General features: G+C 39.4%; 2 protein-coding genes across 4 annotated transcripts in view; one reads left to right on the forward strand and one right to left on the reverse strand.

Moving 5' to 3' along the window:
* The window catches only part of LACC1 (laccase domain containing 1), a 55041-nt gene extending 52504 nt beyond the window's left edge, over nucleotides 1-2537 (reverse strand). For 2 of the 3 annotated variants that reach the window (XM_084617828.1, XM_084617827.1), the window contains exon 1: nucleotides 2365-2537. The gene's annotated coding sequence lies outside the window, so the exon portion shown is untranslated. Of the gene's footprint in view, nucleotides 1-2319; nucleotides 2338-2364 lie in introns of those variants that run through there. The other variant, XM_084617829.1, reaches the window with a different exon arrangement.
* A 3884-nt stretch (nucleotides 2538-6421) lies between these two features.
* On the forward strand, nucleotides 6422-17661 carry CCDC122 (coiled-coil domain containing 122; the record flags this gene model as incomplete). Its single annotated transcript, XM_084621801.1, has 4 exons — nucleotides 6422-6535; nucleotides 11791-12189; nucleotides 15457-15573; nucleotides 17512-17661. 4 exons carry the CDS (start codon nucleotides 6422-6424, stop codon nucleotides 17659-17661), a joined length of 780 nt encoding a protein of 259 aa, XP_084477927.1.
* Between the last annotated feature and the right edge of the window lie 299 nt (nucleotides 17662-17960).

A 17960-nucleotide genomic window follows, 5' to 3' on the forward strand; every position in this document is an offset into this window, starting at 1 on the left:
TCTAAGTAAAATTAAGCCCCACTCATGATCTCACGATAGAACTCTCAAATGTCAGGATTTTTTCCCCAAATTCTGATATTTGAGAGTTCTCTCAATAGATCATGAATAAGGCTTAATTTTACTTAGAAATTGCTGTAAGCCCCGGGTGGCTGGGGCTCCCCATTGTAAGCCAGGGAAGTGGGAGAGGGGACCTTACTGTAGCCCCCCAGGCCTTGGGGGGGGTGAAGAACCCTAAGAAGAGCAGAGATGAGGCTGGGAGGGTTGAACTATGGCCTGGGGATTTCCTGAGGGGGCTTAAGTGAGGAGGGGTGGGGACTGATGGGGTGGAGGGGCTGTATTGATGGTGGGTTCTGAGCAGATGGGGTGAGTTCTGGGAGGGTGAACTGAGTCAGTGGGGTCGATAGAGTAGGGGGGTTGAACTGATAGGGTGGTGATGATGGGGACTGGGGGACTGAACTGATGGGCATCTGGAGGACAGGATTAATTACTGGGCAAGAGACGGGCAGATGTGGGGGTGAGAGCACCTGCAGCATGGGCCAAAATGACCTTATCTGGTATATGTGGAAGAGTAGGCAAAACTGTCACAGGCACAAACCCTGGGGACGAGCCAGGTGTTTTTTGTTGTTTTTTTCCCCAAAAATCAAGAGACTGGCCTAAAAAACACAATATCATCTTTTTTAAAAATGTCATGATTTTTTGGAGTACTTGTGGCACCTTAGAGACTAACAAATTTATCAGAGCATAAGCTTTCATGAGCTACAGCTCACTCCATCGGATGCATACAGTGGAAAATATAGTGGAGAGATTTTATATACACCCATGAAACAATGGGTGTTACCATACAGACTGTAACAAGAGTGATCAGGAAAGGTGAGCTATTACCAGCAGGAGAGTGGGGGCGGGGGGGGGGGGGGGCGGGAACTTATGTAGTGATAATCAAGGTGGGCCATTTCCAGCACTTTACAAGAACAGTGGGAGGGGAAATAACCTACATTCCACACAAAGATGGACTACAAACTGTCAGGAACAGTGTCCCCGATAATGTCATGGCAAACCTGGTGGCTGTACTTTGTGACTTTGTCCTCACCCATAACTATTTCACATTTGGGGACAATGTATACCTTCAAATCAGTGGCACTGCTATGGGTACTCGCATGGCCCCACAGTATGCCAACATTTTTATGGCTGACTTAGAACAACACTTCCTCAGCTCTCATCCCCTAATGTCCCTACTCTACTTGCGCTACATTGATGACATCTTCATCATCTGGACCCTTGAGGAAAAGAAGCCCTTGAGGAATTCCACCATGATTTCAACAATTTCCATCCCACCATCAACCTCAGCCATCACTCTCACAGATCTTGGGAGACAGGCCAGTCCTTGCTTACAGACAGCCCCCCAACCTGAAGCAAATACTCACCAGCAACCACACACCACACAACAAAAATACTAACCCAGGAACCTATCTTTGCAACAAAGCCCGTTGCCAACTGTGTCCACATATCTATTCAGGGGACACCATCATAGGGCCTAATCACATCAGTCACACTATCAGAGGCTTGTTTACCTGCACATCCGCCAATGTGATATATGTGATCATGTGCAAGCAATGCCCCTCTGCCATGTACATTGGCCAAACTGGACAGTCTCTACATCAAAGAATAAATGGACACAAATCAGACGTCAAAAATTATAACATTCAAAAACCAGTCGGAGAACACTTCAATCTCTTTGGTCACTCGATTACAAACCTAAAAGTGGCTATTCTTCAACAAAAAAACTTCAAAAACAGATTCCAAGGAGAGACTGCTGAATTGGAATTAATTTGCAAACTGGATACAATTAACTTAAGCTTGAATAAAGACTGGGAGTGGATGGGTCATTACACAAAGTAAAACTATTTCCCCTTGTTTATTCCTCCCCCTCTCCCCCCCCCCCCCCGCTGTTCCTCAGACATTCTTGTCAGCTGCTGGAAATGGCCCACCTTGATTATCACTACAAAAGGTTCCCCCCCAACCCACCCTCGGCTCTCCTGCTTGTAATAGCTCACCTTTCCTGATCACTCTTGTTACAGTCTGTATGGTAACACCCATTGTTTCATGCTCTCTGTGTATATAAATCTCCCCACTATATTTTCCACTGTATGCATCCAATGAAGTGAGCTGTAGCTCATGAAAGCTTATGCTCTAATAAATTTGTTAGTCTCTAAGGTGCCACAAGTCCTCCTTTTCTTTTTACGGATACAGACTAACACGGCGGCTACTCTGAAACCCATGATTTTTTGAGCCAATCCCAAGATTTTGGAGGGTCCGACTCACAATTTGTGATCTCTTGAAGTTGGCAATACTGCATGTCCCCTTTACCTCCTTGTCTCCCTGTCGGCTCTCTCCTGCTTAGACGCTCCCTTCAGCTGTGTCGATTCTTCTCTCTCATTTCGCTCCTCTTTAGAGACACTCCCTAGCCATGGCAGGGGCCGGCCACCACAGGCTTCCTGCCCTGAGGGAGCAGGTGGCAGCAGGCCCTGCTCTGGGGCTGTGTGACGCTGAGGGGGAGCCCGCCACAGCAGTTTCCTTTGCTTCCCCCTCCCTCACCCAAAGGTGCACAGGGGTTGGTTGGGGCACTGCAGGTGACCTCCCCCCTCCCTTTTCTTTGTTTGCAGGTTTATTTTTAATGCCACAACCTCTAGCTCCTCCCCACTGCCTGGTGGAAAGGGGGGGCACGCCCATTGGCTTTAATTTGTACACCACGCCCCACTTTCCTGTCACGCTCCTCCCTTCAGAAGGGCTCACACAAAACCTTTCTCCAGGGCCATCAGGGCCAGCGCTAGGCATAAACAGACTGAGCAATTGCCTAAGGCCCCAAGCAGCTCAAGAGGGCCCCCTATTAATTATTAGGATGCGGGGGGAGCGGGGAAATATTCCTGCTCAGGGCCCCTTAGTGGGCGAGCACTGCCTCTGAGGGCGATACTAAGTGATGCTAGTCACTTACTGGATGATTTCTATATTAGAATTAATCCTGAGTCAAACCCCATGGGCAGCCCCCGGCTGTAAAAGGCTCAAAACACACATCACATTTTCACTGCACATAGCCACCAGGGAGCAAAGGTCACACAGAGGGAATGTGACTCCCACACACTATGGAGCAGATCTGTTTAACCTCAGTCAGGGGAATTTCTCAGGGCTGCAGAACAGCCAACCCTAAGCATTAAAAAAATTTTTTTTAAATGAATCAGGCCTCAAAAAATTAAGTGATTGGCTTAAATATCATGAGCTTTTCTTTCAAAAATAATACATTTGGGGGTCTTTTTATTTGCCTTCTGATTCTTGAGGCTTTAAGGATCTTGTTTTCTCTGCAAGCACCAGGGGCAGAAACTTACTCTTTAAAAAATGATAACTGAGATTCTGACACACTGAGATTCTGACTTCAGAAGCTTGGGGTTTAAGCAAAACACAAAATATCATCGTGACTCATAATACCATCCTGTGTGATAATATTTGGACTTCTCCCATAATCTCAAGGCTATTTATTTATGCCACAGATAACGTTATCCACAGAAATTGCAGCTGCCAAAGTAATGTTGAATAGAATAGAGGGTGAATTAAGAGTGTAGACAGGCCAAGAGTTCAGGAGTCCCACTATTATTCAGTTTCACCTAAAGAAGCGGGCATAGTTGTTTTCCTGATTTAAAATAAATTGAAATGTATTTGATCATTAGCCTTGCCCTTCCCATGTCTCAAAATGATATAGAGAAATCATCTGAGAGGAAAATCTCTACATTTTCCTATTGTGGACAAAAATGCTGGAAAATGGAATACTCCTCAGTGGCTCTCCTAATATAGCTATGGCGACGTGGTCCATACACAGCAATGAGGCCAAAACTGTATGGGGGAAAAGCAGCTGCTCATGTCCAGTACTCCCCACAGACCCAGTTCATGGCTAAATTATGTGCTGGTGACTGCAATTTAGTACTGAAGATATCCTTAATATGTGCCCCTTTCATGCACATTTTTTCCAGAGCATTTAGCATTTAGCCAGTTTACTTGACTGTACAGTGATTTTCTGTCTTTAATTAACCTTTATGTGAAGTGATACAAACAATATCAATAGGCTTCAGATAAATGGTTGTAAATGAAGTCAATCTGACAAACACATTGTGTTCTCTATGATTGTTTTACTACTGTGTCTTTTTTTCAGTTTTTTCTATTTTTTGTTTTACCTGAAGAAGGGATAAAGGGGTAAATAAGCAATATAATTAGGGCTGTCACTTAATCACAGTTAACTTACGCAATTAACTCAAAAAATTAATTGCAATTAATCACAGTTTTAATCACACTGTTAAACAATAGAATACCAACTGAAATTTATTAAATATTTGGGATGTTTTTCTACATTTTAAAATATATTGATTTCAATTACAACACAGAATACAAAGTGTACAAGTGTACAGTGCTCACTTTATATTATTTTTATTATAAATATTTGCACTGTAAAAATGATAAACAAATAGTATTTTTAAATTTACCACATACAAGTACTGTAGTGCAATCTCTTTATTGTGAAAGTGCACCTTACAAATGTAGATTTTTGTTGTTGTTACATAACTGCACTCAAAAACAAAACAATGTAAAACTTTAGAGCCTACAAGTCTACTCAGTCCTACTTCTTGTGCAGCTAATTGCTAAGAGAAATAAGTTTGTTTACATTTACGGGAGATAATGCTGCCCGCTTCTTGTTTACAATGGCATCTGAAAGTGAGAACAGATGTTCACATGGCACTTTTGTAGCCGGCATTACACGGTATTTTTGTGCTGGATATGCTAAACATTCATATGCCCCTTGATCCTTTGGCCACCATTCCAAAGGACATGCTTCCATGCTGATGATGCTCGTTAAAAAAATAATGTGTTAATTAAGTTTGTGACTGAACTTCTTGGGGGAGAATTGTATGTCTCCTACTCTGTGTTTTACTCGCATTCTGTCATATATTTCATGTTATAGCTGTCTCGGATGATGACTTAGCATGTTGTTCCTTTTAAGAACACTTTCACTGCAGATTTGACAAAATGCAAAGAAGGTACCAAAATGAGATTTCTAAAGATAATTTCTAAAGATAGCTACAGCACTCGACCCAAATTTTAAGAATCTGAAGTGCCTTCCAAAGTTGGATTGGGACGGGGTGTGGAGCATGATTTCAGAAGAAGAGCAACACTTCAATGTGGAAACTGCAGAACTTGAATCACAAAAAAACCCACCTTCTGCTGGTGGCATCTGACTCAGATGATGAAAATGAACATGCATTGATCTGCACTGCTTTGGATCGTTATCGAGAAGAATCCATCATCAGCATGGGCACACGTCCTCTGGAAAGGTGATTGAAGCATGAAGGGACACATGAATCTTCAGCGCATCTGGCATGTAAGTATCTTGCAATGCCAGCTACAACAGTGCCATAGGAATGCCTGTTCTCACTTTCAGGTGACACTGTAAACAAGAAGCTGGCAGCATTATCTCCTGCAAATGTAAACAAATTTGTTTGTCTGAGCGACTCGCTGAACAAGAAGTTGGACTGAGTGGACTTGTAGGTGCTAAAGTTTTAAATTGTTTTATTTTTGAATGCAGTTATTTTTTGTACATAATTCTACCTTTATAAGTTCAACTTTCATGATAAAAAGATTGCACTACAGTACTTGTATAAAGTTAATTGAAAAATACTATTTCTTTTATTTCTACAGTGCAAATATTTAAAATAAAAATAAATATAAAGAGAGCATAGTACACTTTGTTTTGTGTTATAATTGAAATCAATATATTTGAAAATGTGGAAAACATCCAAAAATATTGATATAAATGGTATTCTATTATTGTTTAACAGCATGATTAATCACACGATTAATGTTTTTAATCACACGCTGAATCACGATAAATTTTTAATCGCTTGACAGCCCTAAATATAATAGGCGTTTATGATTAAATTGCCTCAATCATATATTGCTGTTGCAATGTTAGAAATTACATTAGAACTGCAAGCAAAATCCTCAGCACATGTTGTGACCATATGCAGCTATGACTGTTCATACCAGCTGAGGATCTGCCCCATGAACCAGCAGGAAGAACATTTATAACACTCAACAAAGGAAAAAATGTAGTTTTACAGAAGAAACACCGTGGTGTAGATTTTGAATCCTCTATCATCATTTCCTTTGAGTTTCAATCCATTAATTATGTTTCCTTGATGATCAAAAATGGGCCATGATGAATAATTTATTGATCTGGGTTCTTATATGAAGAGTAAGTCCAAGAATATTTTGAAAGTATTGTCCTTTGTCTTTATCAACTGTTTAACATGGGAATCAAAATAGACTATGTGAAAACAATATATTTTTATTCTGTGCTCTTACAATACTACCCTTTTGTCTAGAAATGGCTAAGCAAAATTCTCCATCATTAGTTGAAGTTGTAAAACAAGTAGCAGAACAGCAACATTCACAAGCATCAGAAATAGAAAAAAGCAAAATAGTTCTTTCTCAGTTACAGGTAAGATCTAATTTAGAATGTTGGATTTACAATGTAGTACAATAGACAAGAAAGTATTACTATGAATAAGGGAAGCTGATATTTCTCTATTTTCCTGGGGTATCTTAATTCAAAGTTAAGGCAGTTAGTCCATTCTTAAAAACAATGAGGAGTCCGGTGGCACCTTAAAGACTAACAGATTTATTTGGGCGTAAGCTTTTGTGGGTAAAAAACCCTTTTCTTCAGATGCAAGTCTCCATGCATCTGAAGAAGTGGGTTTTTTACTCATGAAAGCTTATGCCCAAATAAATGTTAGTCTTTACGGTGCCACTGGACTCCTCATTGTTTTTGTGGATACCGACTAACACAGCTACTCCTCTGATACTTAGTCCATTCTTAATTTACCTTGATGTACTTAGGTTTTGCCAAAAACAGTATATGCCTATGTCATTACGGTGCAGTTTTAACAGAAGTTTTAATCTTTTATTTTACAAAAATTTAATTGAAATGGCAAAACCCAAAACATGAAATATAAGCTTAGACCATTTTTCATGGTGGACTGAGTAAAAAAAATGAAGGGTTTGATAGAGAGAGGATAATAAGAGTTTAAAAATCACCATAACAGTTTTCCACTGGAGTGTTTCACATTTTGGTATCCTTTTTCAAGAAACCTAAAATCCTTTAGGACATGTGGATTTTGGCTGGATGGGGTGTGTCCTATCTCAGCCCTCACTGCCGTGTGTGTAGGTTTTGTTTGATAATATAATATATTATATACTGGATATATATAGCTATGGCTAAGATTGCTTAATGGTTTCTGTTCTGATCCTTGCAAAAACTCCCTTGATTTTCTGAAACTCTCACCTTTTGGACTGAATTATTCAGTCTTGATTTCTATCTGAAAGCTATATTTTTAATATGGGGAGAATAAAAAGGAAATACATTATTCCTGAGCTAAAAATATTCTTTTGACCACTTTTTGGAATAGTCTTACATCTGAAACAGTCAAGGTTTGAGATTTTGCATGAAAAGTAATTCCTATTTGAGAGCAGTGTACACTCTTCCTCCTGACAAAATCTGTTTTGATTTGATCAAGTTATGTGTATTGGGAAATCACATATTGAGTATGCATATTGAGTAGATTGTTTTTTCTGAGCTCAATGTGCACCTAAGGAAGATAGTTTCACAATCAACGGCAAGTCATCCATACTGCTGAAATCAGTAGCAGAAGGAGAATCACCACTGAGTGATGGGCTCCTGTGGTCTTTTTAAGGTCCACAAGTTAGGGGCCGCTTTATTACCTTATCAATCTACTATCTACCAGCTCCCCTGCATCTATCTACCAGCTCCCCAATTTGGGAGCTCTAAAGTTGCACAGGAGAGGAATCCCCACCTTTGGATCTTCTAAGGTCTGTTGAACAGTGGCTTCCTTCTTTAGACCTTCTTGGGCACATGGCACAGGGATTCCTTTCTGCAGACAATTTTTATGGCTCACCAGAGGGAACCTTGGTCTGGCATGCCTTGAAAGCTTTTATCACCTGCAGGAGAGGTGCTTCCTAAGGGGCATGCAGCAGAATATTGAGATATTGTTGCAGCAAATATTTCTAGATTATAATATTTACACAGGTTATATGCAACTTTTGGGAAGCCCACGGAGCTTCAAAGTCCTGGACAATTACACTCACTCATTTTCTTTTAGTTTCTTCCTTTTTTTAACCTAGAACATTCCATACAAAAGCTAGCATTAATGTTAAGATTGAATAGTTATGAACTCAAAAGTCAGAAAATACCAAAATTAAGATTGTATTTACATCTCTAACTCTACTTCCTTATGTGTATTTCACAGAAAGCACATAAAACAGTTGTTTCTTTTCCAAAATTCAAGATCTTTGCCGTTCGGACCTTTCACTTGTCTATCCTAGATGGCTGGTAGATCAGAGATGATGCCAGTTCTACTGAAAGTTTCTCTCTTGTTATCTAAGATTTGAAAAAAGTTCTATATAAACAATATAGGGTCATTCTCCTTAATCCTGTCAAGGAATTCAGCTTCATAGATGATGTCCCTCCTCATACCGTTATCCAGGTCCTCCATGTAACAGTCCTGCCTAACAGCATGCCTGCACTCTAAATTGTTTATGATAGTGTTCATGATTAGCTCTTCAATTTCTGGACATATTGTTAAGTTAATTCTTTTTGGTTTAGTTTGTCAGAGTTCAGTTGTCAAAGTGGTTTACTTTAGAGACTTCAGTACTGTAAGTGGATTCAGTAACTTTACAGCAATGTGACTTAATTTAGACCATTAGTGCTTGCAGCCAAACAGATATCCCTCCTACATTTTCACTTGTCAATGTCTCTTTGAGTAGGTATGCACTCTCCTACTGATACCATCATAGAAAACGGAGATGGAAAAGATATAGTAGGTTATTTTGCCAATCACTACTATTTCATTATTGTTTTATATTGTGAGATGCTGAGTCCAGTCTAGTTTTATTCATAGATATTAAGACCAGAAGGCACCATTATCATCAGCTAGGCTGATTTACTTTAACAAAGGCCATAGAATTTCATCAACTGATTCCCACATCAAACCCATAAATCTGTCTGAGCTACGGCTTGATTTAAAGTGATGGAAAATCCACCACAGCCCCGGATAAGTTGTTCCAATAGACAATTACCCTCACTGTTAAATATTTCTGAATTATTTCTAGTGTGCATTTGCCTAGTTTCAGCTTCCAGCCATCAAATCTCATTATGCCTTTGCCTGCTAAATTAAAGAGCTCTCTATTGTCAGAAATCTTTTCCCCATCTAGGTACTTACAGACCTTAATCAAGTCACCTCTTAACCTTCTCTTGGATTAACTAAACAGATCTCACTTCTTTAGACTCTCAGTGTTAGGCAGATTTTCCAGTCCTTGAATCATTCTCATAGATCTTTTCTGAACTCTTTACTATTTTTCAACATCCTTTTAAAAATGTGGACACCAGAACTGGACACAGTATTCCAGTAATAGTCTCTCTAATGTTGTGTATGCTGTTAATACCCTACTCCTACTTGATATTCCCCTGCCTATACTTCTAAGAATCATATTTGCTCTCTTAGCATCTGCATTACAAGGTGAGTTAGTGTTTAGCGGGTTGTCCTCATGACCCCTAAATCCATTTCTGAGCCTTCCAAAATACAGTCCATAGTCCTATTAACGTGCCCTACATTCTTGGTTCCTAAATGTATGACCATGCATTTAGCTGTATTAAAACATTTTGATCAAGTAAGCCCAGTTTACTACAAAATTGAGATCTCTTTGTAGAGATCCCGCGACAGAAATCTGTCTTTATCATCATTTACCTCTCCACCAATTATTGTGTCATCAACAAACTTTAGCAGTGATGCTTTTATATTTTCTTCCAGATTACCGATAAAGAGATTGAATAGCATTGGGCCCAGAGCAGACCCTTGTTATATCTCATTAGAAATGAGTCATAGATGCATAGATATTTAGGTCAGAAGGGACCATTATGATCATCTAGTCTGACCTCCTGCGTAACGCAGGCCACAGAATTTCACCCACCACTCCTGCAAAAAACCTCACACCTATATCTGTGCTATTGAAGTCCTCAAATCGTAGTTTAAAGACTTCAAGGAGCAGAGAATCCTCCAGCAAGTGACCCGTGCCCCATGCTACAGAGGAAGGCGAAAAAGCTCCAGGGCCTCTTCTAATCTGCCCTGGAGGAAAATTCCTTCCTGACCCCAAATATGGCGATCAGTTAAACTCTGAGCATATGGGCAAGATTCATCAGCCAGATACTACAGAAAATTCTTTCCTGGGTAACTCGGATCCCACCCCATCTAATATCCCATCACAGGCCATTGGGCCTATTTACCATGAATATTTAATTACCATATCCCATCATAAGCCATCATTGGATGACAATTCACCATTTACAATTACTTTTTAGATGAATCACTTAGCCAGTTTTTAATCAATTAATATGTGCCCCAATGATTTTGTATATTGCTATTTTTTTTCTCAGAATGTCAGGTGGTACTAAGTCAAATGCCTTCTAAAAGTCCTGGAGATCACAAGATTTAGGTTTATCTAGACTGGGAAAAAGTGATTGATGCTAAGAAGATCTGAGTTAACAGGAACTAAGGACCATCACTACCTCTCACTGCAAGTGAAAGACACACTTCCTTGACCTAAAAAGGCACACTTCCTTGACCTAAAACACATAGCAGCACATACATTTTTACAAAACTCCATACCTAAACACAAAACCCTACACTGCACATGCAATTCTCCCCCTTGGGAGAGCAAGAGAAAGAGAGAACAAACTACACCTGATGGATGTTACTCATGTCACTTAATGCATGATTGGAAGGCACTCAGATATTATGGTGATGAGAGCAGTGTAAGAACCTAGATCGAATTGAGTTAGCTAAACCCAATTAACTCAACCACATTTCCTAATATAGAAGCAGGGTGACACCTTTACCTTGGTTTTAGCCTGTTGCCTCCGGATTTTACCCTGCATCTGCAATAGGAAAAGCAGTTGAGTTTAGTTTGGCCTAAACTCCTAGTTTAGATAAAACATTAGGGAGACTGATATAGTTAGGGTCTCTGACACATCCCACTATACATCATCTGACTATGAGGAAGCTGAACCCATTTGAAAGATAACAAATTTCATGTACACTTACCTTTAAGACCAATAGGATAAAGCAGGGGTCGGCAATCTTTCAGAAGTGGTGTGCCGAGTTTTCATTTATTCACTCTAATTTAAGGTTTTGCGGGCCAGTACTACATTTTAACGTTTTTAGAAGGTCTCTCTCTATAAGTCTATAATATGTAACTAAACTATTGTTGGATGTAAAGTAAATAAGGTTTTTAAAATGTTTAAGAAACTTCATTTAAAATTAAATGAAAATGCAGAGCCCCCCGGACTGGTGGCCAGGACCCAGGCAGTGTGAGCACCACTGAAAATCAGCTTGCTTGCTGCCTTTGGCACATGTGCCATAGGTTGCCTACCCCTGGGATAAAGCCTCAGATATTGTCACCTATCATATCTCTTGGTGATGATTTTAGGAAATGGAACTCTAGTGATCTCTTCTATTCAAACTATTTTTTTAAGTTGTATATCTTTCTTTATTGTGTGTTCTGTATAAAATGAAAAGAAAGAATTCTGTTAACTAAATGTAAATGATATTGTTTAAATAGCCTACTGCTATATTCCCAAACATTGGCTTTCCACTGAAAGGAGAATATTATAACATTTTACAGGCTGAGCTTCAAGAACTTGAAAAACAAATGGAGTCTGCTTTATTAGAAACAAAGGCAACAGAAAGGCAAATTTATCAGCAAGATGATGACATAGAAACTACAAAATATCACTGTGAAAGTCTGGAGTCCCAAGTCAGATCCCTGTATGCTGAAAAGATAAGGCTGAAACTTGACACAGAAGCAGCGCAAGAAGAATTTGAGATGATGCTTGCAAGAAATAGTGCATATCATGAGAAAATAATGGCTCATAAAGAGCGTTATTGGGAAGCAGAAAGCAAAATGCCAGTTATGCTCGAACTTGCTAAAAAACGAGACATGGTTAAAGAGCTAAAGACAAAGAAAGAAGAATTAATGAATGATCTCCAGAATCCTGAAGGACAAGTTATAAAACAAGTGCAGGTCAGATGTTTCTGTTTCTACATACCTTTCCTATTGTGTACAAAAATATTTTACAATTTAAAATTATAATCTGGTCTAGTTTTGCAGTGCTTGCTATGGTGTGCGGATATGTGGAATATCTGGGTTCATTGCCCAAGCTAGATTGAGTAAATGGTGATCTTAGCTTACAGCAAAAATGGTACCAGCCACTATTCTTGATGTTTGATTCCAAAAGCTAGGTTCACCTGATATAACAACATTAACTTGGCTGTGAAGAAACTACAGTGCTGTCAGTTAAAATTCATCCACTGTTATTTGTAGGATACTGCAGGGTCTTGGATAAACCTACATATACACTTTTCAGAACACACACTGTATATCCCTGTAAATGTTACATTACCACTGTCAGCTAACAGCACATTGTTTAGTTGGTAACAAATTGTACTTGAGCTATGTGTGAACAGAAGGTGGAGGGGGTGAGAAAAGATGACATAGGAAGGGAGAAGGAGAAAAAACATCAATTTTATTATGTCTAATCTCTAGCAATCGTGTGTGTGTGTGTAATTTTAATGCTTTATTAAATTTGTAAAAGTTAAAGCAGTCTGAGCTGCAAAAATGTACAACTATAGAGGAAAACTAAGTAACTGCATATTTGAAATTGTCTTAGAATCACAGAGTCTAATTCTGATGTAACTTACACTGGTATAAATCAGAAGTAACTCCACTGGAGTTACACTATTATAACAGTAATGTGAGATTAGATTAAACCTACAGCTCCCAGACTAAAAAAACAAAAACAAATTATCACAATAAACCAAGTCTTGCAACAAAATTAATGGACAAAATTAAGGCTTGACATAGGAAGGTTATGTCTCATACGGACTAGAATGGGGGTTGCACCTGCTTCTGCAAGGGCTAAGTTTGTTCAGGTTTTAGTGTCTCTTTCTTACATAAATGGCATTAAACTTTTACAATTGTTCAGATATGCCATAATCTGTATCCTCCCCCGCAGATCTATAGTGGCAAAAGTGTATATTACATAGGTGATCAAGTGATTATATGCACTAAAGCTTCGAATTTAGGGTTTATGTAAATGTATACATTCATCTATATTCACATCTGGTGCTATAAAGAGGAACATGGAAGATATGCTCTCTTTTTGCTGCCTATAAACTCTATAAATTGTTGTGCTTTCTTTCTGTGGCTTGTGATTGCATATACTTTAAATTCCATGTGGCTTTTCTACCATAAAAAAGCCTATGTAGAATGAAGGTTTTATCTTGTAATCCCCTCTTTCTTCTCTGAGAATGAACTCTATAGAGAAACCAGCTTTTTTATTATAAATCATTTAGTTATGTAGGCGACATTGCTATTTGAGCATAATCAGAGAAAATTACAATAGATGAGAAATGATTTATTACATGTAAATCCATTTATAAATGTGGCCCTTCTGCCACGTGGAGTCGGCAGCAACAAGGGCCAGGTTCACTGTTTAGGGGTTTATCTTAACACTATAAAACAGAACGGGCTTGAGCCCCCACCCAGTAATCTGGGAAAACTGAACACCACCTCCAGGCGCCTTTAAGAGGCAATACGTCCGCACTCGCAAGCACTGAATCTATGTATAACAAACAAGAACTTTTATTAAAAGGGAAAAGGAACCAAGCATTAGTTTGGGAAAACATCACAACCATATTCAAAAGCATGTGATCATGTGATCATCCCACCCCAGAATATGCTGGCAGTGTGGAAGTCCCACGAACAAGTGTTCCTTTAACAAGCCACTCCCCTCTCCCTCCACTGCACCCCACTCACAGTTGCTGTCCTTGCTCAGCAAAGACCTAGGGTTCAGAGGTGCGTTCATGTGAGTTCACCTCCCACTCACGGGGTGGCGGGGAATCAAGCAATGCCTCAGCTGCTGCTGCCATAGACGCTGCAATTGGCTCGCAGTTGCCACCATTCCCTCTGCATCTCTGCCCGCTGCCGTCACTGCGCCACAGTTCGCTCTGCTCCCATTGGCCTCTACACCCTCGCTTTCTCTGCTGCCACCTGCAGCTCTGCTGTAATCTCTGTGACACCATGTCTTGAGGTCCCACCTCCTAACCCAGTTCTCAGTGATTTCAGAAATTCATGGGGAATCTCACTGCTAGTACAGGCTGTTTTGCTGAAATGCTGCCCCACAGCAGGTCTAAGAGCAGGTCTATACTTAAAATGCTGCATGGGCACAACTGTGCCACCATTGTGAAGACCTGGCCTAAGGATTAGCATTTAGAACTGGGTCTCAGAGACTTCAGCTGTAGTGATCGCTTAAAAAATCAAAACACTCTCTCTCTCTCTTACTTTTTAAAGACAGAACTGATTACATTCAGTTGAGAAAGAGACAGAGAGAAAGAGAGAGAGAGAGTGCGCATGTGTGGAGGGAATGTCAAATAGCATCTAAGACACTTAGAAAGACCCCACACCACCCCTGTCCCCACTCTCTCTCCCCTTTCATTGAGATTTGGCATCTCTGTCCCCAGCTTAGCGAGTGCAGTTCAGTTGATGGTGACCCCCTCAATCAGCACATGCTAAGCACAGTTCTGCTTCCCTTTACAATAAGGATAACATTTCTTTACCCCTGCACTCAATGCTAAAGTGATTTGTAACCCAACACCACCCAAAATTGATCGCTTTGTCAGCACAATTTGTCTGAGGCAGAGTAGGTGTGTTCATGTAAATACAGTTGGGTCCTCAAGTCTTCCCCCACCCCCCAGCTCATCACTAGATGTCAGGGGAGAATTCATTCCCTGCTTACACTTTGATAAACACAATAGCCAAAATTCCATTAGCATTAGATTTCACATGGGAGGAGAATGTAATTCACATATTATGCACATTATTACATAATCAGTTGATTGAATTTTTAAAGTTGACTACTGGTATATATATATACCAGTACTGGTATATATGCACACTTCTAAAAACTTTTTTTTAAAAAAAGTTGTGTGTGCAATAGTGTGCTAGATAAATTCAAATTGTTACAGCCCTGTAGCTGTAGCCATGTCCACAGCAATATTACTGTGTAGTTTTTGTAAATATATCAATACATATAATTTGCTAGGTAGGCAGGAAGTTTATTTAAGTCAAACTTTTAAATTGTTGAACTTATTTCTTTAGCTAAAGTCAATGTTTATGCAAACAGATTGTTAAAATGAAATTATAGAAGGTAAACAATTATACTAGAGTTATTTCTGTTTTACAAATGGGGCTTGGGGTCTTTTTGTTTTTAATTCCCACGTGTATCTTCAGGAAGAAATTACACATTTAATAAAGGAAGTTACTATGGTAAAAGAGTCTATCGATGAAAAGAAAAAATTGCTTGAAGAAGAGAAAAAAGTGCACGCTAAGCTTAGAAAAGAGATTGAGGTAAGGTTTAGAGTTATTCGACTAGAATATAATTACAGTCATATGACAGAACATACATATTGTAGTTGAAGTTCTAAAATATTTTACTAAACAGGTTGCTACATATCCAAGCATATACATTAACCAATGATAACGCCATTAAACTCAAATCCTGAAGAATACTTAATATTGGTAAAACTCATCTAACCTTGAGAGCTTGAATTTTTGAGAGCATGGGAAAAATTTTAGTCATCAGCATTTTCCACCGCAACAGCTTAGGAAGAAATACAGCCACGAGATCTTAGAATACTGTCAATCACTTCTCCTTTGCCTTCTTCTGAAAGCGAATGAAGAGATTGCTGAACTTGTAATACTTGTTGTTTCTTGAAGTTGCTCTTTATAGGTGGCAAGTTTAAGATGTTTGGGGAAAGGAGGTAATATTGGGAATTTTAAAAAAGAGTCTGCAATGGGATAGTATGTAGAATTTACCTAAAACGGTTTACTACTTGTTTCTGTCTTGACTGTTCATTGCTTGCCCTATGGTACCTGATATCTAACCAATGGAAGAATCAATTGCATGAAGAAAATGGCCTTCCTGAGCACCTTCAAAATTTGAGCTGTCTGTAAAGTAGAGAAAGCACAACTCCTCCTAATTTGCTATCTGCCCAAATATTAATTGTTATGAAGTTATTGTTTAAATAGTTGAGTGATATTCAAAAGTACATCTGAGAGGCGTTGAGTCTCAGACGTACATACCCTTTGTCTTGTTAGGCAAATTAAATGTCATAAAATGTAATGATCTGATTCAAAGTCTGATAATACAAAGGTTTTGAACAGATTTGAGACTAGCTCAGTAGAGCACTACAATATGGAAGGGAGAGAGGGGATTTTTTTCAGATTACAAGGAACAGGAGAAAATTCTTAAACTGAAAACTAAAACACAACCATTTTAAGATCCTAGGTCAACTGTCTGTTCTTCGGCATCTGAAAACGGACCTTTTTATCATGACAAAATCCATCCGAGAAAGATAGAGGAGGAGTTTTAGGTCATCTGAAAGCACTTTGTAAAACATTAGGTTATCAGAATAAATGTAATTAGTGCCCTTTATACTCCAGTCAGTTACTATCTACTTTATGACTGTTGCACGCTGAAAATTAACTCTGATCCTGGGGTTACTTTCCATTTTCTTTAAGTTATTTAGACTGTGAGCTCTGTAGATCTCAGAGGAAAGGGGAATCTGAAAAAAAAACAAACCCCAACCGAAAACACAAAGGGCGCGCGCACATACACTCCCCTTTGAGACTATCCTTTTTTTTTGTTAAAATCCTAGAAGGTTCCACAAGGCAAATGCCTTGGTCTATGAGGTGTTTGGATGGAGAACTCCTAGGCCAAAGTCTGCGAAGCATTTGGTTGATTTTATAATATGAATATTGGAGACTATAAAGAGATCATCTAACTCAGGCGTTCCCAAACTTCATTGCACCATGACCCCCTTCTGACAACAAAGTTACTACATAACCCTGGGATGGGGCCGCAGCCTGAGCCCTGCTGCCCTGGGTGGGGTGGAAAGGGAACCCCAGCTTGAGCCCTGCTGCCCCAGGTGGCACTGGAGCTAGACCTTCAGCTTCAGCCCTGGGTCCCTGCAAGTCTAATGCTGGCCCTGGTGACCACATTAAAATTGGGCCATGACCTACTTTGGGGACCTGACCCACAGTTTGAGAACTGCTGATCGAACTTATTCTCTAGTAACCTAAGTTACAGTCAAATCCAGTTTTTGAGGAATGAAACAGTATCTTCACCCCTCTACTCTTTGTATTGTCTATACTCTTTTCTGTACAAATCAACATTGGCCAGAGCAGTGCAGCTTTCCTGACCATAGAGCCCTGCCAGCTACATTAGTCTGAATCTTTGTGTTACCTGCAAACAGTCCTCAGATGTATTTTATTCTATTTTATTAGGTACAGAATAAAAGATGTGATGCTATTCTAAAACGTTTGCATTGTCAACTGAACAAACTCCAGTCGCACAGAAGACAGTGGCACTGGAACATTCAACAGATGGAAAAAAAGGCAGCTGAACTAAGAAAGAGTGTTGGAGCAATAGAGTGACATATAAGACAGTATAATACAATGCTCAGCAATTTATAACATATGCCATCCTTTATATATAACAGGTGGTTGTTGGAAATAATCCCTTGAACTTTGGACTAAGGATGAGTGATTTTTCCCCCCTCCTACTCTGTGCCCTAAAATACTTTGTGTTCTGTGCCAACCTTTAATGGCCTAAAGCAATGTTTTCTTTTGTTCATGGGGCAAGTGACTGCTCAGGAAGGAATTTATTACAATTCCCAGACTGCCTTCAAAAGCATCTACCAACATTTGCAAATCCCTTAAGACCATATAAATTT

Source organism: Lepidochelys olivacea (genome assembly GCF_965140295.1).
Source record: "Lepidochelys olivacea isolate rLepOli2 genome assembly, chromosome: 1".
NCBI lineage: Eukaryota > Metazoa > Chordata > Testudines > Cheloniidae > Lepidochelys > Lepidochelys olivacea.